Here is a 23,072-nt window from a genome sequence, read left to right on the forward strand (position 1 = left end):
TAGCGACATCGACGCGGTGTATATTTAAGTGTATTAATCGACGGCGGATTCCTGTTGTGTAATTTTTTTTCCTAGTTTAAATTTTTTTTAAAAACACCTATCGCGATTAATGAGCTTTACCGCGTAAATACGAGTACCTACTTAATATGTACTTATCCCTTTCGAGTGATACTCAACATTGTTGTTATACAAGTACAACGTACTTGCGGTGTTTGTTATGGTGATGATGATTTTGATGTTGATAAACGTGCTGATTTTAATTACCTACCATCGATGAGGAGGTATTTTTAATCTGGACGAGTCGTGATGATAAATTGGGAGTGTCGATATCGGTGCGAATATTTGCGTATTCATCTCGAGGCACATGTCTGGAATGAAGAGAAATATTATACATCGATCGCAATATGTTATATCTTGTATAGGATCTGTGTAATTTATCATCTGTTTTATGACGTTTTTGTTTTGTTGGGAATTTCCGAAAGAAAATAGAGCAACAGTAAACAATAAACAGTTATTTAAATTTAAATTTAAACTCAAAACGAGCCTAAAGGGTTTTTGAAGAAATAGCCATGGTCAACGTATTAGTTCGATTCAAAACAAATTGTGCATGATTCATTAGATAAGAGCGTTCATAAGAGTACTCGATTACCTCTGGTATATGGTATTAGTCGCAAAAAATGTGAAAAGATTTTGATCAAATTTCATGGAGATATAAATTTTTGGCTGAAGGCCAGATAGAGAAAATTTTAGGCTCGGGGTCGTCTCTGGAGGAGAGATATAAACTTTAAAAAAAGTAACAGTGTCCCAGGCAAGAATATCCAATTTCAAAAAATTGAAAAAAAAAATAGCCACACTTAGTTTCATCAATTTTTTTCAAGTTTTCGAAATTAGATCCCCTTTTCGGAAAGACTTGTGTATCCTCGTATCACACTTTGAGGTCTCATAACTCTCTTTCACAGGCACCTCTGTGCCTGGAATTTTTTCAAGTTATTTTCTACTCGAAGGTATCCACGAAATTTGTCCAAAATCTTCACATCTTTCTCCCCCCCCACCCCCATCCTTCTCAATTAGCATCCTCGTAATTTTTGACCATTCTTCGTTTCAATTTTGCCTCCTGGCCTCTCTTCTCCAGAAGCAGGTCTATAAATTCTGGCTCCACAATGCAAAAAAAAACGATAGCAGCTTCAAAAAAAAAATAATTTTGAAAAATGGGGAATAGGTGTTTTCAAAAGGTGCATTTTTTTCAAAAATCTCTGAAGAAGAGTTGAAGCCGTTGAAGGCAGGGCTAAAAATGTACTTCAATCAACGAAACTAAAACTAATGTATTTGAAAACATACCTACTATCTACCATTAGATGTGTGAGAAGGTGAAGGGAAAGTTAAAGACTTCAAAGCTGGTCCAATCGAAAAACTTTGGAGATGAAATTTATTTAAAAAATTAAGGTCTTACAAGGGAACCTTCTAAACAGGGCACTCTCCGATTTGAAAGAAACCAAGCTAGATCGAAAAAGTGCATTATTTTCCTAAAACTCTCGTAACTAAAATTTCAGTTCTTTAAAGCTCATTTTTGGATTTTTTGAAAATTCAAAAAAACCGTTTTAAGGCAGATTTTCAAACTTTTTTATGAAATATAAATTTTTTTGAGCAAGGTGAACCGATGAAAATGATTCCATCCTTCAATTCAACTCCCACATATCAATACCCTTCTAGTTTTGAACTATTCTGGAGCCTCCAGTGATTTTTCAATCATCTCCAGAAATTTTAGATCACTCTGGAGGAGTCAACAATGAACTTTGAGACCTATAACATGGGTCGGCGCTTATTGAACACCCAGTAGATTATTTTACAGTTACCATGGAATTTCAGAAGTACCAGTTCAAAAATGAATTTTAGACCAGTTTGCAAATTCCAGAAAAAGCTCGAAAAAAATCAAATTTTTTGTGCAATTTACAAATTGGTCAAAAATTCACTTTTCAGCCAACACGTTTCGAATTTCGTGGGGTAACGACTTAAAATGGTCAAAAGAGAGTACTCAATAAGCACCAACCAAAGTTAGTCGTCCTTAAGTTCATTTTTGTCGTTTCCAGAATAAGTGATTTGAACGTTTCTGGCGAAAATTGGTAAATCACCGGAGGCTCCAAAGTGACCCAAAATTAGAAGTGATTCATGTGTGGGAGTTGAATTGAAGGAATTATTCACAATGGTTTACTTTGCTCAAAAAATTTGTATTTTATAAAAAAGTTCAAAATATGGCCCCGAAAATTTTTTTTTTTAATTTTTAAAATTTTCAAATTTCCCAAAAATCCAAAAATAAACTTTAGAATCTGAAATTTTGGTTAAGTAGGTACGTTTAGGTTTTAGGACAAGCACTTTCGATCTAGCTTGGTTTCGTTCAAATCGTTCAGAAAAATTGAGAATAAAACGGTCGTAACCTGATACGATGATGTTTTGATGAAACAGGAATTATTAAAACTTCGAAGAACTGGAGCTTTTTTCACATGCATTTATCTAACTTGATAATTTGTTGAAATGCTGTCGAATAAATATATCATTTTCTTGAAAAAAATTTCATTAGGAAATTATTTATTATTCATATAGGTAGATATAATTATGTATTCATAAATGAAGTAAAAGGGAATCTCTGGCATACCACCAAATAAAAAGTAGATAATCCCCTGTCAAATTTTATTAAATAGAAGTCATAATCGGGAACAGGTTATCACTTATTCGACTTAGTCTAATGAATTTCTCATATTTTAACAAAGTTATAATCAACGAATAAATATGAATACATTAAAATTGAAAAGAACCGATGCATTTTCTGCTATGTAGATATTTTGTACCTAACGGTATTAAAATGATTTTTTTTTTTTTTTGAAATCCGTATCAGTTTTTTTTTATCCAAGGTTAAAATATATTCACCTAACAATTTCCTATTTATAAGGGATACTTACCTTAATTATTTATTCTATTTTTGAAATTCGGAGTTGTAAGTACCATACCTATTTACACTTTGCTGAGGAGGGAGGAGAGTGCACTTGATCATTATGGTTTTTTTCACACACCAAAGCAAAATTTGGTATGCCATGAGCTAGCCAGAGCGGAAAATGTATGGAAATTCACGAGGAATAATAATACAAAGTACTTGGAACTATTCTATTTTTGAATAATTGTGGTTCATTTTACTCAAAATATTCATGTTGATTGAATCCTGATTCAAACAATGTTGCGTGAAGGAAATTAGAATAACTAGGTAGTTAACATACTCGTTAATATGATTCGAAATGTTATCATTTCGCATCAAAATTAGAAACTTTTCTGCTGCTCTGTTCCATATCACTTGATTTCTGCATGCAATGATTGAAGCTCGAAGTGACGAAGATTCACTATTAGGGTATAGCACGCAACAATATGTAGGTATTTTTCATGCTGATGAATACCTGCATAATTACGTCGAGGTATTTTCATCAAACCTTTCATTAATTAGTGAGATCATTATGTGCGAAGATGTATTGTAAGACGTCCCAATATTGCCAACGATGGGGACCTGAATCAAAAATTTTCAATCAAAACTTGAGTAGGAAAGTATTGAAAAATGATCTGGGCTGAACATACTGATTTATGAGTCGTAATTTTTTCAGAAATAATTTTGATTTAAAATGTGCAGTTTTTTTATTGATTGCTACAGCTCTCAAAGGAGAGTGCGAGGAGAGGTGTTATGAAGAAAAATATTCTGTATTTATAATCTGATGCAATTAAAGTAATTAGGTATACGAAAAAAATATCAAAAAAATACCTATCTAAATACATCTAAAATTTTTATAATACGTAGATACATGTGATTCAAATTACCTATTTACATTTTTTTTAATTGCTGAAATCGACTAGAGTTGATATGTATAATTGGTCATTTCTGCTGCCTCTCTCTACTCTTTGTATCCAAATGATCAACGAATACCTACCAATCATATTTCATCCAAATAACGACCAATTTGTAGGTACGTACATTTACATGGTTTGAATTTCTCCAATCAGTTCTTGGTAAATTGTGATTATAGATGCATGTCTAATTAAGTTCATGGTATGGGAGCCATCTAATCATAAACCAGATGACAAGTCATTTTTCAAAAAAAAAAAATCGACGTGAGTGCATTTCAGAGTACGAGAGTAGGAATGAGTTACTATTGATTTTTTTCAAAAATTTTGTTGATGTTATTCTCGAAACTCAACCGAAGCACGTTTATTACTTGAAATTCATTTTTAAAAATAAATATCTGACAATGAGTCAATTTCTTCCACATGACCTGATATGTTCTTTTACTGGATTCATTTTACAAATAGAGGAGAAATGACCACTGATCTTGCAAACATTTTTAAAAGTTGTCACAAAGTTTTGCACTTCCATTTAGAAATTTTGTTTGATTTCTTAAAAATTTAGGAGGAAATTTGAAATTTGAATCAATTTTTCATACATTATACTCCAATCTTGAAAAATTAAAATGGCTATTTATGAATGTGTAGAATATTGTTAGACTTTTGGTAGTTATTTTGAAGTACATAATGCATTTGAGTAAAATTGGTTTTAAATTTTCTCCATCTTTTTCTACGAGTACAAGTGTTTTTGAAAACCTGAAAAATGTGGCCTTTTTTGGTACAAGAAAACTTTTACAACTCATCAACTCCAATCGAGTTGAAATTTGACTTCCTGAAATAGTATCACCCTTATCTCAGAACCAAATTTTGAGCTCCAAAGTTGATTTTTCGATGTTTGGTCGAATTTGTGAACTTGATGGCGTAATATCGATTTTGTGCAAAAACAGCGATGTTCTTCGCAACGGTCCTGCTAATCTTGCAAATTCTGTTTTTTTTAAATCAAATTTTACTTTTCCTACAGAACTTTTAATTATTCAATTATTTTATCCCCTTCATGGAACCTTGAGAAAAATCATTGCAAAATTCTCAATTTTCAAACTTGTAGCTCTAAATTCAAAATGTGTCAACTTTTCAAAAATCTCATTTCGTAAACGGAAAATTGTGAAAATTTTCTTTAAAAAAAGTCATTTCTTTCAGTTTTCTCCACCATTAATCAATAAGTTGCATTTTTTTTTTTTTTATTACGAATAAATACAAAGTACCTTCAAAAAGTATGATACAAAATTTCAAGCCTATGAGAACAATTTTAAAAATTTTAAAAACGAAATATGTACTGAAATAATAAAGGTATTATACGCCTCCCCTCACCCCCCCCCCACCCATTGGAATATCGGAAAAAGTTTGACATAAAATTTTAGTCACTCCTCCTCCTCGGAATTTTTTTTGAAGAAATGTTTGCAAAAAATACCTTGTTAAGGTATTTTTGACCCCCCCCCCCCCAAAAAAAAATCTCGTAATCTTCGAAGACATTGGAAAAGCGAAAAATTGGTGCCATGCAAAGTATTCACTCCCCCCCCCCCGCCTCAAAAAAATCGCGAAGTGTTTGTAAAATCACTTGCTTGAAGGGAAAAATTTGAAAATCGATGCATTCAACAACAAAGTTCAATTTCCGAGTGGATCGTAACCACTTTTGAACCGATCTGAAGCCTCCAGCACCAGCTATGAGATGGCTTATCTTCAGCAGATTGAAATGTTTGGTAGAGATTTTGCGATGTCGAATCAAAATCAATTTATTCAAAAATCAATAAAATCGATCTCAAAAAAATCGATTTTTGACATATTTTTTGGAATCGATTTTATTTTTTTCGCAAAAATCGATTATTTTGATTTTTTGAAAAAAAAACATGCAAAAATTTGTTGGAAATGGTTCAAAAATGAAGGGGATAAATAATACAAAAATTTGTAAAACACTGACAAAAATTCGTAAAAATGAAAAAAATCTAGGTAGTTGAAATTGACACAAAAAGAAAATGGTTTTTACGTTAATTGGTGTTGACTTTTAACACACGATCAAGCGAGAAATCATTTTAAAAAGGTAGCCATAGGAATCGAAAAAAAATCAACTATACATATCTATACAGAATCGATTTTTTCGATAGGTACTGATTTTTTTTTCAAATTGACATTACCAAAGGTTTCAGATTGGCTCAGAAGTGATTGTAATCCTATTGAGAGGGGAAGGGGGGTCGATATTGATGCATGAATCAATTTTCAGATTTTCATTTCAAGACTGACTCTTGTTACAGAAGATTATTGTACGAATGGTCTATTTTCACTATGAAATTTAGGGAATCAATTTGATAGGTACTTCCCCTATCACATCTTGTTGTTAGTTTTAATAAATTTAGACACGTTTTATCGTGTTCTTTCGCGGAATTTGAAAAAATCGAAGAATATCCGTAAACATTTTATTGCATTTTTGATAAGCAATTTGGCAGAAATTTATCGAACTACCTATGCTGATAAAAATAAACTTGGAATTTAGTACGTCGTATGTTCCTCTCCTACATACATACTTAAGGTATTCACATTTACCTACACCGAAAATTCCGGTACAGTAAAAACAAAATTATAATACGTATATTGTTCGAATAATTTGATATTTACGTTTTCAAAATTTTGTTGAATTTTATCAATAGTCTGCTGCTTTTCTCAACCTACCTGAAACTCCACTGCTTAGGTAGTAGGTACCTAACTAGAGGCAATTCATTTTACGTAATTTTTTTACACTTGATGTTAGGTAAGCAAAGGTGGGCATATCTATTCTTCGAATTTTCTGTAACGAAAGTCCAAACAAGGCTCGTCGTTCGTCAGTCATTACTTCATTAGCATCCAAGTTTCACTTTCATTCTGACAAAATCAAATTGCTGAACTGACACTCTAGATCAACAAATGAACAGTGTTATTTTATGTATTCATCTTACGTATCATTAATGAGAACGCGGCGTAATTCGTGATACAGTCGAGTTATTTTTATTTCAACTGGCATAATAATAAATATATATTCGCACTTTGGGAGAACATTTACGCTAAATATGATCGAAAGATTCAAATGAATGTAGTACACAGTTACACACTTGAAAAACGAATACGTATGTCTATGACGTAATTAGATATGCTGTCGAATTTTTTTGTTGAAACGAATTCTGTTCTCGTACTTACGAGTACCTACCTATGTCTCGTACGTGGAATGCTCATTCGTAATTTATACTCGCTTTGAAAATATTGTTGTGTTTTTTTGAAGTACATCTCCGAGAAAGTTTCACATTACGTATATCCTACCTGTTTAAAAAAGTGCTCCTCGGCTCTTGTAATGTTAGATTTTCCAAGTGCTACGTCCTTAAATTGTTTTCACTCGCGTACATAAAAATGCTAATGTGCTTTTAAATTATGGAAAATGCAATTACCGCGCGTACAATTTACTCGTATTTATAATGAAATTTCAAATAAGTCAATATTTATTCACGTGGTCGAACCGGTGTATACATTTTTTTAAGTTACCAAAATGCCAATCCGCCAAACAAGCGCGACTTGTATTTACTGGTTACGAGACAATATTCATATCGTTAGCCCGACTTCGTCGAATGGATTCGATCGTTTAAATAGGTAAATTTTTTTGTCAGTTTTTCATTTTTTGTAAACTATGTACTTATAACGTATTGTGCCATACTTCGATACTCAATGTGCTATACCAATATCAGGTGTTAGGTTATGGGATGTTTTTGTGGCAGAAAATATGTTTATTTTGCTGTAACCGATTGGTAAGTTGAGTTCTGGGATTTTTTTGCATCATTTTTATGATCTGTCGAAATTTAATTGCATATACGTACGAATTGAATAATGGGTTTTCCTATTTATGTATTATGTGAATTTCAATTTCGTGTCAAAAACCACCTAAATCCTGTAATTCGATATATTCTTCCTAAAATTGATGCAAGTGTCATATCCACGTTTTATAATAATTATGTACATTTATGACTCGAGACATGTGCACGTTTTACCTAGATCTCATTAATTAATGTTTATGTAAATTAGATAATTTCGAGCTAGGTCGTCGAGTTTTTTTGTCCATTTCTTCGTAAGTATTGCATGTATTAGGATAGGAACCATAAAATAATATTTTATGCCTTCTCGTATGTACTAAATCGCCTGCGGATTATTTTCCAGCCAATCGAATATTTAAAAAGTCTCGAAAGGATATAAAAAATGTGAAAAACCGCACAAAGACACTTGGGAATGACGAATTGAGAAAAAATTACTTACCTGGTGTAGAATTGACCCCTGGTAACCCTCTTCGTCTCGCGACTTCGTCGTATATTCGTGTTGCGAAAAAATATACGTATTTGTACTTAGGCATTAATGGATTTAATGGTTTATTAAATTTCTTAGCCAGCCTTGATACAACACTTGGAGAATTTTTTTCAATAGACGGGAAAGGGGTCATGAACTTTACCGAAGTACCAGAAAAATTACCTTCGTGTGCCGTATATGTATTTATACCGAAAGAGAATACGATGTGCTTAAAACTTTGATGATGTATTAAACACCGAACAGCGGTGTGATATTGGAATAAAGGGTATTTTCTGAATGTAATTCGCGGTGAAATTGAAGTCATAATTTGACAGTTGTTTCGTATTTTCTACTTTTGGGTTTCAATTTTGTCGAGTATATTTTTGAAAAAACCTACATACCTATTTAATTTTCTCCATCTTGAACGAAAAATTACTTGAAATGAAAAATTTTTACGTTGGAATAATTTTTATTCCATTCTTTCCATTCTTTCAATTTTTTTTTTTTTTGATTATTTTCAGCCACAGCGGTTTATGATTATTTTTGAGTTCTTGCAAAGTTTCAAAATTTGAGCCCAATCTGCTTCCATTTCAGAGGAAGTAAATTGTGAAATGAAGTAGTCTCAAATATTTAGATTATACGAGCTCCAGAGGTTCGGAAAACTCGTGAAATTTTGGGTCAAAGACCCTTTAGTAGATTGGGGGAGCTGTTTCCTGGGTGGCTCGATTACTGGAGCACTAGAAACGACTTCCAAAGTTTCAATAATGGAACAAAATTTGTTCTCACAAAGATGTTTGGAATGAAATTTTCTCTCGAAAGAGTCACGACGAGTCAACGAGCAGGGGCATCGAGATCCAATGCGAGCTTGGGTCAAATGTAATTTAGCCCAATTTCTAGGGACGAAATAATAGAGGTTGTTTGAGAGAGAGAGGGGTAGGGGGTTCGACTGAAAATTTGCCGACTTAGGTATATGGGAAAACAATACTAATTTTGCATGACTTATAAAATTTTCATTTTCTGTTTTGGAGTTTTGGGGGCACAAATGTGAATTTTTTTATGTTAAAACAAAAAAAAATTGACCCGAGCAAAGCAAGTGTGAAAGTTTTTGAAAATTTTGATTTTGAGGGGTCTAAAAACGTTGTTTTTTTTTAATAGGAAATTGATTTTGAAAAAAAGAGGACAAGCCCGAGCCAAGCGAGGCGACAACTTTTGAAAATTGAGGTATTTTGAGAGAACTAAAAAATATGATGTTTTTTTTATGCTAAAAGTTTATTTTTTGCATTTCAAATTTTTAAATATTTGACAAAGATTTTTTTTAGTATGTCAATTTTGAAAAAAAAAAAGAGAACAAGGCTCAAGTGAGGGTGAAAGCTTTTGAAAATTTGTATTTCGAGAAGCATAAAAACAATATTTCTTATGCGAGAAGTTCATTTTTTTCACTTTAATACTTTAAATCAAAAGTCTTTCTTTCTTCACAGGCCCTTATTGTTTTGCTGAGGCCTCCAGAAAGTTCGGACCTGGGGCGAAGTTTCCCCTTGTCCCCCTCTCTACGGCCCTGTCGACGAGTCACTCAGAAAAAGCTTCAGCTCCGGAGCTACCCCTGGATGCGAGATATTGGTCTTCAAAAAGAGAGCATTTTCGAAAAAAATCGTGGGTTGTTTCGCTTTAGCTCCGTGGCTCAGTCCCAAAGATGATTTGAGGTACTGCGTCAACTTAGACCATTGCCATCAAAATCCAAAAACTTTGAACTGTTGAAAATTTGCAAATTGCTTATTTCAAAGAAGATTCGTCATTCGTACGTTTTAAAAGTATTTTCTTCTCAAATATTCCTCATTAATTGGGTACCCCAAAGCATCGAAAGATATTATTTCTGAAACTTGGGAAACATTTTGGAATGCAGTGATGCCAATTTTTTAATCATAATTGCCAGTTTCAAAAAACCGAAAAAATTTGATAAGCACCTAGGTACATGTTTATAGCAATTTTTATCATTTTTTTGAAAATGGCAATTATTTTAAAAATGGTACCACTGTATTCCAAAATTGTCTCCAGTTTCAGAAACGATATTTTTCGATAATTATGCTTATAATCAATGCGAAATATTTGGAATGAAAATATTTTTAAAACATAAATTTTGGATCTGCTTTCTGACAGTGTGATTAAATTGATTCTCTACTTATTATAAGCTATAAACATTACAAACGGTGAGATACGAGTATATCGATCAAATGTAACGTGTTTTAGGACGATTAACTGTGTAAGTATAGGTATCTCAAAATAGGCCAACAACACTGTATGGATATCAGCTACGAATGTCGAGACTCGAGAGTGTGCATTAAAAAATGAAAATTTTCGACAAACGTTTACTTTTGATTTTATACATATTCAAACAATCAGGATATAAATTCTGGGACACTTCGTCCAACTCCAAGTCCAGTCGCGTTCTAGTATACAATAAGTAACTACAACACGTCGAATAGACTGTGCGGTGACGGTGTTTCATAAAATCAGACCCAGTGTCCTCAATATTAATTCACGTGTTGTTTATTTATTTATTTCTATGCGTTTGTTTACTTTAATGGAAAATTACAATTTCTTTGCTGATTTGAAATAAGTATAGAGAAATGGAATAGGATGAGGGAAAAATCGAGAAAAAAATCCAACATACTTACCTGCTTATGCACAAATATGTGATGTGCAGCATACCTATACTTTATGTACTTATTATTGATAAGACGATAGATCATCTTGACGACAATTTTCATTTAGGTCCGGACTCGTTCACTTTTTTCATGAACTTAAATCTTGATTCACTCCCTCCTTTCAGGGGAGGTAAGTCCTACTTCTGTTCTGGTATGCCTACTAGCAATTTTTGAGCATTGTTGGACCCAGTTTTGACTTAGAATAGGTCATTTTTTTAGACTTTTAGTTTAGATAATTTCTTTGGTGTTTGGCACCACCAACCCATCATACTCGACTACTCGTACATTACAATTATTTATCTTTTCGTAGGTATGTACCTATCAAACGAATGTTTACATGTTGAGTATTTATTTTCATATTTTTCATATACATTATCAATGATTCAATCGTTGAAATCAAACGATCGCAAGATTGAAATTATAGCGTTTGACATAAAAATTCAAATATGATAGGTACCGGGTCTGATTAATTGCGGATTCCACCTCCTGTTGTCATCAGTCATCATATATTCAGCGTTTGTTTTCATGTAGAAGAAGCTAGTCAGAAATGTAGTTTCCTGCAAAAATGATAACAAACAGGATATTCTGAAAAAAATGTTGTACCTATTGATCATAATTTTTCGTAATCAGCTTACCTTTCGTACCAATTCTGCAAAATTAGTCAGTTGTTCTGGAAATTATCCCATTTTAAGAGCTGTTGGCGGTTCATATTAACGTCATGATGACGATTGAAATGAAGTGACGATAATTTTTTCGTATTTTATAAAATTGTTCGATTAAGTTGAACTTTCCGATTTTTGTTTAAAATAAGTATTTCCAAAATAAATCTTCTTTAAAAAAAAAAAATAATCATGCTCTCTATTGGCGGGAAATTTTACCCATGTAGATATAACTTTTTTTTTGGAAATTTTCCCAACATGATTTAAGCTTCTCGAACATTTTTTAATTTCTCCAGAAGGCGTGACAATTGATTTAGGCAGCTAAAAATCGAGTTGTGGCTTATTCTTGACTCGGTTCAACGAGATGATCTATACATTTGAGCCGATTTCCAGGTGAACACATCGAGTCATTTTTTGACCAGCGGAGTTAAACTGTTATGTTAGTATACTTACTGAAAAAAATTAAAAAAAATGCTCGTAAATTAGCTCAAATGTACATAAACTCTTTCAACAGGTCGATAATGAGCCATAACTCGATTTTCAGCTGCTCAAATTAATTTCCTCGCCTTCTGGAGACATTCAAAAATTTGGAAAAATCAAAATCATACGGATGCTTCAATATAGCTCGAAATGGTGAAATTTGGATTTCAGAGGATTGGTTTTAAACAAAATAGAGTCATGACTGTCAGGAGGGAAAATTTTGAAAATGTTTCCACGAATGGAAAAATTTGAAAAAATACCTATTGCCTGCACGAATGGAAAACTTTTGATTTATTTATTTTTGTCCTTATAAATATGTCTGTCAAAAAAAAAGACAATGGATTTGTTAGCTTGGAAATCCGCTCAAATCCGCATAAACTTGTTAAATGAACCGAGAATAAGCCACAACTCAATTTTTAGATGATCAATTCAATTTCATGAATCATTTCAGACTATTTTTATTTCACATCACAGTTGAAATGGTTTTCATGGTTATTTAAACATTTATTATGAACATTTTTACAGCAGGCACTTCAAGCTGTTTTAAGTAAGACTTGAAGTTAAACACTTTTAAACGATTATAATGCCAACAATTTTTTTAAAGTCAATTTAAGCAATTTTAAAATTAAAAAAAAACATGGCAAAAATGATCAATTTTTGTGTGTATTTTGAAAAATTCATCAAAAATTGAAAAATCAATTTTTGTACCTACTTGAAATTTTGGTTATTGGGGTTTCAGGCCTTGCTGTTTAAAAAAATTGCAGCCCCTTTAAACTAGAGAGGGACACCTCGGGAGGTTTCCTGGCGAGTGAAATCGTTTTCATGCTACTGAAATTTTGAAGAGATACATAAAAATCCTGCACTTCGATTTTTGTAGATTTTGTTAGATATATTTGGTAATTGCTTTTCTGAAATATTTTCATCAGAAATTGAAAAGCTAAACTTCATTGAACTAGTTTTTTTTTGTTGTGAATTTCACGTAAATGTATTTATCATCTTGCAGATAGGTAGGTACATATAGGCAGATTTTTTCCTCGATTAAACTCGAAATCTGTGACATTTTGAATCTTAGTGTTATTGGAATATAGATCTTCATTAATTTTTCATTTTAATGCAACTAAAAAAAAATATTATATTTTCTTTCAATAATTTTTTTTTTTAAATAATTTTAAATTATTACAATTATTATTTTTTTATTTGATAAAGTCATTTACTAATAAAAAAGATGGAATGAGGGCGAAAAAAGGCGTTAAATGAGGTTAAATGCAGCAAAATTAAGGTGGAGCTATTTCGGTATTTGTTCTCGAGAAAATTACGTATTTTAATTTCGAGGTTTCGAAGACATCATCATCAGTTGAAGGTATTAGGTAGGTATTCTTAAAATCATGCATTCATGAAACACATTTTTCATCTTCTTCTATCCCTTCTCTCCCTGCAGTATTTGTAAAATTTACCATCCATATTACTGGTACATAATGAAAAATTTGGGCAATTATTGTTCTGGTTCTGACGTTAGAGGAGAGTATTTTTCTCGACGTCGCGTCATTGAAATACAATTACCTAGGCTACACACCTGTTATGTGTGACGTACTATTATATACTGCTACACTTCACTTCCCTTCTCCTCTCCTCTGTATCTTGCGAATGTTTTCGGAGATTCTGCCATTGTACGTGCTTATAGCACTAATAAACATACAGCAAACAGATACAAATGCCGGAAAAATAAATTCTTAGTTTGGGAAAATTGGATTAAAAAACAAACGAGGATCGAATGATTACATTTGGGAGACTAAACCGCTGGTACATATAATTTTATTTGCATTCGATATTTACATAATTGCCTACTTGCGCCATACGCGATAGTGTATTTATCATAACTACTGCACGAGATTAATGTCGTGCGTGTGAAAAGTATCAATCTATTTAGGATTTTTTGCACAGTGTTCGTAAACATCGTTGCCGAACACCGTTGCGAATTTCAGTAACGTGCCTGGTGCTCGCTACCTGGTTAATTTTTTTCCCGAATAAGTCATTTACGTCATTGCTGATCTCTGGCTGATCGATTAAGTAGGTTCGTATACGTATCAATTTGGCGCCTCTTCAGAGTTCAGACGAACTGTGTGCGGTAGGTTGTACCTGCAGCAAAGATTTAGCTATCGACACCACGATGACGCGACGATTAAGAAGTATTAATTAATATTGACGCGAAATTTAAGAAGGTAATAATTCAGACACGACGACGTCAAACCAGGACGTGATCAGAGAGAAAGTACCGTGTATACGAGTAGGTAACTCATAACCTTTGTAAAAACGTGTGACCGTTGCTAGTAATTTTGTCAATTTGGGTATACCTAATTATCGCATCGAGGCAATGGGTTAGTGCTGTGCAGGAATTGGGTTATTCGCGACCTTGCTTAAGGTGTAATTGACGTTTTCGAATTGGTTAGCGAATTCGGAGGTAAAAGGTGTGAGTGAACGTGAAGTACCTGCCTGTTGTGATCAGATAGGTAATGTGCATGGAATGCTATACGTGCAAAAATTAGCAGGATGTAGATCCTTTTGGGTCTTGACTATGATATAATATAAATGCATGCAAAAAAAAAAAATGTTAAGTACCTAATTTTTTCTGCAAAATTGAAAAAAAAATGGATATAAAAATGAAAACAGCTGGTGATGGAGAACTGCATTACTTACTTTAATTGAAAAATTTAAGCTATTTATGGCCCAAAATTTTCACTTTTTTTCTATATGTAATGCATCGAAATGCGGCGAAAATAATTTTAAATGGGGAGGAAACTTGCAGAACAGTACGAAAAATTATTAAAAAATAATTAAAATAATTATTGTATTTTTAAAATTGTTGACATTTTATTCGTTGTAAAGTGTTCAATTTCAAGTGTTGCCGTGCAAAACGAGCTTGAAATGCTGTAAAAGTTATGCTAAAAATGTTTATAATTTTTTTTTGTGTGTGGAAAATCACAGCTGATTAAATGTGTAAACTCTTCATTCACGTGTGAGCAGATAATCATTTAAAATATTGGAAAAATACGGTAAATGATTGACCGTACAGTTTATTTGTATTTGAGACAAACATCTTTGTTCCTTTTGTTTGAATCAATTGAATCGTCATGATTTTTTTAAGCATTGTGGGTTCATACTTCGTAAGACTGAGCAATCCTTTGCAAAAAAAAAAACTCCTAACAAGGGTAAAAGAATAATATCTACCTATCCTCATTTAAATTCATTTTTTGGCACTTCTATACCTAATGATTATCAAACCTACTTTTATACCTACCTAAAAATGTAGAATTGTGCCCATGTGAAATCTAATAAGATTGCAATGCTACCCCAGATTCGCTTCTATACATTTATAACAGTTTGAATTTTGAAAATATAATTAATAATTCATTGGTTGGTAAAGTGAGATCTTGGGTTTATTTTTGATATCTGAAATTCTGAATAATTTGATGCGATGAAGGAAAACCAGAACCATCTGACTGAATTATTTTCTAAGGTACCGACCTACCTACCTTCCTACCTACCTATTTAATCAATGAACAAAATCCTTTAGTAGAGTTGCAATGTTTGAAATAGGTAGCTAAAAATATGCTTGAAATGGATTGAAACGTGTTGAAACTGGTTTCAACTTGTTTAAAACCGAATTAAATTTGCTTGAAACTAAATTCAACTTGTTTGAAACGGGCTCAAACGTAATTGAATTTGAATTACCTGTTTGAAACTCGTTCAAACGTGTTTAAATCTGATTTAAAAGTATTTGAAAGTGGATTCAATTGTTTGAAACTATGTGAAACGAGCCCAAACCATTGTTCAAAAGTATTTGAAACAGGTTCAAATGTGTTTAAAATTGTTTGAAATGAGTTCAATAATCAAACATGTCTAAAGTGATTTGAATGTGGAATTGTTTGAAACTGGTTCAAACTTGTTTTTAAAATTGGTTCAAGTGTGTAAATTTTGTGAAACTGTTTGATGCGACTTCAAACCAGTTTTGAACTGGCATTAAAATATTCAAAACTTATTCAAATGTAGGTATTTGAAATGAGTTTTAAGTTCAAACAAGACCAAAACTAATTTAAAAGTGTTTAAACTGGTTGAAATTGGTTAAAACGTGTTTGAAACTGGTTTGAATGTGTTTAAAACTGGTTTAAATGTGTTTAAAACTGGTTAAACCATGTTTGAATGGTTTGAAAATTGTTTAAACGTACCTATACGGTTTGAAGTGCGTTTTCAAACTGGTTTAAAACTATAATTTTGAAATGTCCAAAACTGGTTTAAACAGGTTCGGAACTGGTTTAAATGTGTTTGAAATGAGTATGATACATACCTAGTTCAAGTATATTTTAAATTGTTTCGAAAGTGTTCAAAATGGATTAAAACGTGTTTGGAACTGGTTCAAACGTGTTTGGAACGGGTTCAAACGTGTTTGGAACTGGTTCAAACTAGTTTAAAAATGTTTGAAACTGTTTGAAGTCCCTATGTTTGAATCTGTTTTAATTGCTGAAGACAGTACGTACATGTTTTAAACAGAAACAACATCTGAAATCAGTTTTAATGGTGAAGATGATTATTATTTTTCACCATCCGATAACGTTGAATTAATTCATAATTATGATGAGGTTAAATATCAATTCATTTTCAGACGAAAGATCCGCTTACGAATGTTCGATGGAAAATATAGGGAAACTATATAAAAAGAACAATCTATGTACCTGTACCTATTTAAGTTGAAACAAATGGATGTCAAAATTATTTTACTTTATTGCACGCACAGGTGGCTAAAATAGTATTTTTTTTTGCTGTTGCAGGAATCCATCATGGTGGAGAAGAAGAACAACGTTGGAGAAAAACCTTACCATTCTTTCCTTTTTAGTCGTGGTACTGATGATGATATCTGTTGGAATCCTAGTATATACAAGTGTTCAAAAAAATGGTAACTTTGATTTGCTAAATACTTACTACCTATAATCTTAATTATAAGCTAATAATAGGCTTATAATCTTCAGATTTGCTTTTTTTCGTATTTTTCTATTAGTAGGTAGGTACCTATAGGTATATTTCTATACTAGTCGTGAAATACTAAGAATAGGTATACTGCCAATTATGACGATATTTTGTTATTACGAAAGAAATATCTATGATGAATAAGTACAATATAAAAATATAAATAACGCAGTTACCTATTATCCATCTATGGAAACGATTATCGATTAAAAAATGTGGAATTGGAAAGGTTCATCGTCGTGTTTTATTAATAATTGCGTTAACGATTACGTGTATACTTACAGATGAAGAATTACCATCTCTATCATCTCAAAATGGCCTGGCCGGTAGACCTAGACAGAGGAATTCATTCATACAGGGATCTGGCAAAGCAGATGGATGTAAAGATATGTGTACAACGCCAGGATGTATTAACGCTGGTATGTATATTTATGTACTTATAACTGTACGATGATGTGTGAATTACAAATACTCGTACTTTCGTAAGTTCGAGTCATTTATCGTAGAAGTTGGAAAATTTTCATTCTGCTGCAAATGTAAGTATCAAATGTATGAGCTAAATGATCGCATAATTTGTAGATTATTCGCATACATGCGTTTAGATTGGCGTTAATTGCTAGGAATTGGTATGTACCGGTGATTAGTGTTGATTGCACTTTGCCTACACACGTGTTAATGACGTTGCCAGGGTAGGTATGTAAGGGGATGCGTTGAGTATTATGATCGATTTCATTGAATGATCAGGATTGATGGCTGGTTTGCCATAATGATAATACTGTTCTGATGGTCTTTAAAGTTGCTCATTTATTGTATGGAGTATGGATACGCGTGTATGTTCAAGTTGGCTTGAAATGTTTGATACATTGAGCTGCGAAATAATTTACTGCCTTGCCTACAATATGTGTGTAATGTATAGTGTAATAGGTACATACTTGCATATGTTCAACTTGGAAATATGTGTACCGGTACATTGTACATAATGCATCATTCTTGTCATGAATGTTCCTCCCCCATATTAGAGATACATACGAGTACATAGGTACATCAATCTGATTTTCGTTTAATTGTATTTACTTTTAATGATGTCTTGCACATGAATTTTGGTTCAATTCCCACTAAAGTAAGCGATCTTTATGGCGAACTCGTGGCCGAAGGCCAGATACTACAAGGTATATTTGCTACTGTCGTCAGTCAATGTAAAAGGGAATATTCAACAGACGCAATGAAAAATTGAAAAAAAAAACTTTGGCAGCGAAATCTTCAGGCTTATTACTGAGATATTAAAGTCAAAAGTACAAAAAATGCATTTTTTCATACTTACAGACGGAAAATAAATGAAGTGTCGTTGAAGTGACGTAAGTTAAGCATACACTCGAGATATTTTGGGAAAACAAATTTTCACAAGAGCAGTAGCCAAAATTTAAGGAAATGTCGTGAATTTTTCATTTCAAATTTCATGTTGACATATATTTTTCATTTTTTTAAAAATTACTTATTTTAAACATGTGAAAAATGACGAATCTTGTCTCAGCTTAGCTCTGGACAGCGCATAGAAAAAGTTGCACATCGCAATGATTTCTACAAATCCTTCGTTAATTTCTTCGACGTTTTATTATCATTTTTTTCGGCAGTTTTTATGGTAAGGTGGGTGCCTATTTACCTATGAGTTCAAAATCTCGAATTCGAAAAATTTAGGAATGAAATGTTTAGGTCCATAAATTTGGAATACGGTTTTTTGATAAATTTTTCAAATACCTGCCAAAATGCCAAAATTCTTGATACTTTTTGAACAAATTTCATCAATTGTGTTTGACTTGAGGTTATCAAACCTCCAGAACTCCTCCCTCCTCATCACTCTATGAAAATTTCGAAAATAAGACTACACCAAAAAATGTTTATTAGACGAACCAACATGTGCCGGTTTTTTTTAATGATTTTAAAATTAAAAAATATTATTGTAACATTAAAAAAATAACCTCAAGTGTTCCTATCCAAATTTTAGAAACACACTTCAAGACTTGAAAATGTATCAATTTATATATTTGGGTGGATCTTTTTTTTTTTTTTTTTTTTTTTGAAATTTGATGGGATTTGGCAAAAATTATAAGTCATAAACAAATGACCCCTACAAAAGCATAAAAAAATGTCAATTTTCCAAGTTAATGTTTGGGTAAACTTCCTTTTTTCGACAACAGCTCAAAGTTTGAAAAATTTGGAAATTTTTCATAGGTAGCTTCTGTTATTCTGTCAGAAAAATCGTTTCTTTAGTTCAGATGATAATATTGATGTAGGTACAAAAAATGTTAAGAAACCAAAACATTGGAATTTTTTAAAATTTTTTTCAAACTTTGAACTTGGGGGGGGGGAGAGGAAGCATTAAACATGGATTTGAAAATTAAAAAAATTTCATACGTTTTATCGAAGTCATTTTTGCCATGATTTTTGCTAGAATTCGTCAAATTTCAGATAAAAATTGAAAACTAGGTATTCACTCTAAATAGGTACTTATTAAAAATGCTCAATTTTTTTTTTAATCGTCACTTTTTGCAGAAATTGATCATGATTTGCACACTTACCTAATTACAAAGCAAATTTTTGGAAAACTTTTAAAAATCCAAAAAAAAAATCAAGAAAACATACCCATTAAAAAATTGAAATATTTTTGTAATTTAAACAATGTTGAAAAAAATAAAAAATTGTTTAGAAAATTGAAAAAAATATTATTCATTGCGAGAAATGTCGAGAATACTTGAAAAAGATGGAATATTTTTAAAACGATCGATTAGAAAAATTTCATGCAGTGATTGATTTTCTATCTCAGAAAAAAAATGCAAGAATTTGAAATTGAAGCATTTGTTTTGATAATGCATTTAAAATAAAGAGCGCTGAAAATACGTACCTACTCGAAAATAAAAATGATAAAATATCTCGTGTGTGGAGAGGAGTGATTTTTGAAAAAAAATCAATTTTCAATTTCAATAAAATATGTATCACAAATCTATCATCTCCCTACTTGCCTTAAAAATAAGCTAATGTTACAAAGATTAATTACCTCATATGCGAGTACATAATATAGGTACACGTGTATAAAATTCGTTTATTTTTTAACCCTCGCATGTTTGAAATAAAATAGTATTATGTCAACCTGAATAATATACAATTTTTACGATTATGCAAATGAGTCGTATTTATATTAACATTTTTTACCTAATAAGAAAATTTTTCAATGTACTCGTAGGTAGATTTTAACAATGATATTCTCACGTACTGAACTACTTACTTATACTTTCAACTATAATTAAATTTTTATTTAAATTCCAGCTAGCGCCATTCTAAAGAACATGGACACGACTGTCGACCCTTGTGACGACTTTTACCAATTCGCCTGCGGTAAATTCCTCAAAGAAACTCAAGTACCCGAAGATAAAACCTCGGTGACTACATTCTCCGTCATCAGTGACTTGTTAATGGACCAGTTGAAAATGATCATCACCGAGCCTATTTCCGATTATGATATCAAACCTTATAAACTAGCCAAGAATTTATATAAAGCTTGCATGGATCGAAGTAAGAGTCGAATCTTTTAATAATACCTACTTAGGTACCTACGTACATAGTAGGTACACATAAGAAACACATTATTTATAGGTATGTTTACTAAAGTATTTCTCCTCAATTCGTAGATAAAATCGAAGAAGTTGGTTTGGAACCAGCGTTGAAAATGTTGAAAAGATTGGGAGGATGGCCGGTTCTCGAAGCTAACTGGGATGAAGGATCGTTTACGTGGAGAGACAGTGTTTACAAGTTCCGAAAAGAAGGATTCAGTGTGGATTATTTTATTGATTTCTCCGTTGCTACCGATTTAAAAAATACCACTGTTAGAATTATCGATGTAAGATCTTCATTATTAGTAATTCGAACGTGTCAAATAACTATACCTACCTACTTATTCCGGATGAATTTTAATAAATTATGTATTCAATTCATCAGATCGATCAAGCTTCGTTAGGATTAAGTCGAGAATACCTCGTCAAAGGTCTAGATGAAAAAATCGTCGCTGCTTATTATAAATACATGGTCGATATCGCCGTCCTTTTCGGCGCCGATAGAAATCGAGCTACTAAAGAATTACGCGAATCTTTAGACTTTGAAATCCAATTAGCCAACGTGAGTACAATCTTCTGCGTAGAAAACTGAATCTTATATGTTGACTAGAATTTGTTTATGTTTAATTATCTACTTGATAATACGTTTGTTTTGGATCATGTTACAGATCTCGTTGCCTTTGGAAGAAAGACGAAACGCTACGAAACTCTATAATCCTATGAACATCACTTATATTCAACGTCAATTCCCCAGTATTCCATGGCTCGAATATATCAACACTATTCTCGCGCCAACCAATAAAATCAGCGAATCGGAGGTCGTCATCATTAACACGCCTCAATATTTACATAATTTAGAAACGTTACTCAGCAAAACTCCTAAAAGGTATGAAAATTTTCTCGTTTCGATTTGCGAAAAAAAAAAAAAAAAAAAAAAACTCTAAATTTGGTTGGTCGATTAAACTTTTATTTTATTCACTGTTTCACTTTTGTGAACATTTCAATTATTAAAACGATAAAACTTCCAACTGATGCCTACAATGCCTATAGTAGGTACGTGTAACATACGAGTAGGTTGGTACGAATTTTTGAAATTTTTTTCATAATAGGTATTACTCGAGAGAAACATATAAAACGCTCTCGTTCGTGCATCGAAAAAAATTACAACTACATATGAGTATTTTTTCAATGTAAAAATGAACAAAAATAAAAACACTGTTGTTTTGTAAATTTTTAATTTTTTTTTTTTTTTTTTTTACTTATACCTACCTATCTATGTATAAATATGTACTTTTTTTTCCATATTTACTACTTTTTTTAAAAACTACTTTTTCTCTACGTAATTCTATTTGTTGTAAATGTGGAATTAAAATAACCTGCATTTTTTTGCTTGTTTCAGAATTCAAGCTAATTACGTTATGTGGAGAGCTGCAGCATCCTCTGTCAGTTATTTAACTGAATCTGTGCGAAAACGTCAACTGGATTACAGTACCGAACTCTCTGGCAGAACAGAACGCGAACCTAGATGGAAGGAATGTGTCGATAATGCCGCCGGAAGGTATTAAAATTTTTCTAGTGCTGATTCTCTATTTGAGTAGAAAATGGTCATTGCCATCAATAATGTAATTTTATTTACAAAATCCGCCTGCTTTAGATGGAGAAGCAGGCATTGAAAATGTCTAAAAATGGAACGTGTAATTAAGATTTTTAAAGTGCTTTTTTAAGACTGCAGATAAAAATAGTTTTTTTTTTGCATTTTTTATGATCTATTTTCTAAATTAGAGGAACATAGCCCAGTCAAATAGCAGAAAAAAATAGGTGAACCCAAACATTATTGCGATCAAAGGTTTTTTTGGTGAATATTGTCTAGGGTGGTATGCTGAACAACATACTAAAAGTCCCCGCCCCTACCCCACGAGCTAACCTCCTCACAGTGGATCAAAGCCCCTCAAAATCAGTTTTTCGTCAAGAACTCCTGAAATATTGAATTTTGAGTAAAATGAGTTCTGTGATCATTTCATCTCCTCTCCAATACCTATCGAATGAGCTATCAACCAAATCCCTAGCCTCAAAGGGGGTGGCGCTACGACCCCTCAAAGTGAAGTGATTTTAATATAATTTTACATTTTATGACTTGGGACTTGTAACCTGTTCTAATTGATAAAATAAAGTCAAACTTGGAGAATGGGATTCTTTTGGGAGCTAGAGTTGACCTCTGGAGTGGGGAGGGTCAAAGATGAAAATTACAGAAAGGTAATTTTTTTGGAGGGGCATAACATGACCCCAAATGGATGAAACGGGTCCAAAATCATACCATCAGACAGTATTCTCAATGTGATCAACATATTCAAATTTCAGTTTAAGATGGAAAAAACCGAAAATAG

The 23,072-nt window shown here is 32.3% G+C and overlaps 1 protein-coding gene across 3 annotated transcripts in view; it reads left to right on the plus strand.

Annotated features, from left to right (window-relative positions):
* Positions 1-23,072, plus strand: part of Nep2 (Neprilysin 2) — a 56,404-nt gene that overhangs the window by 27,843 nt on the left and 5,489 nt on the right. Inside the window, exons 1-8 of one of the 3 annotated variants that reach the window (XM_065359735.1) lie at positions 7,182-7,539; positions 16,888-17,012; positions 17,368-17,502; positions 20,405-20,650; positions 20,767-20,975; positions 21,074-21,250; positions 21,357-21,574; positions 22,088-22,246. In XM_065359735.1, coding sequence (XP_065215807.1) covers positions 7,439-7,539; positions 16,888-17,012; positions 17,368-17,502; positions 20,405-20,650; positions 20,767-20,975; positions 21,074-21,250; positions 21,357-21,574; positions 22,088-22,246 — 1,370 coding nt within the window. In that variant the 5' untranslated portion in view covers positions 7,182-7,438. Of the gene's footprint in view, positions 1-7,181; positions 7,540-16,887; positions 17,013-17,367; positions 17,503-20,404; positions 20,651-20,766; positions 20,976-21,073; positions 21,251-21,356; positions 21,575-22,087; positions 22,247-23,072 lie in introns of those variants that run through there. The other 2 variants (XM_065359736.1, XM_065359738.1) reach the window with 2 other exon arrangements.

This window comes from Planococcus citri, chromosome 4, assembly GCF_950023065.1.
Source record: "Planococcus citri chromosome 4, ihPlaCitr1.1, whole genome shotgun sequence".
NCBI lineage: Eukaryota > Metazoa > Arthropoda > Insecta > Hemiptera > Pseudococcidae > Planococcus > Planococcus citri.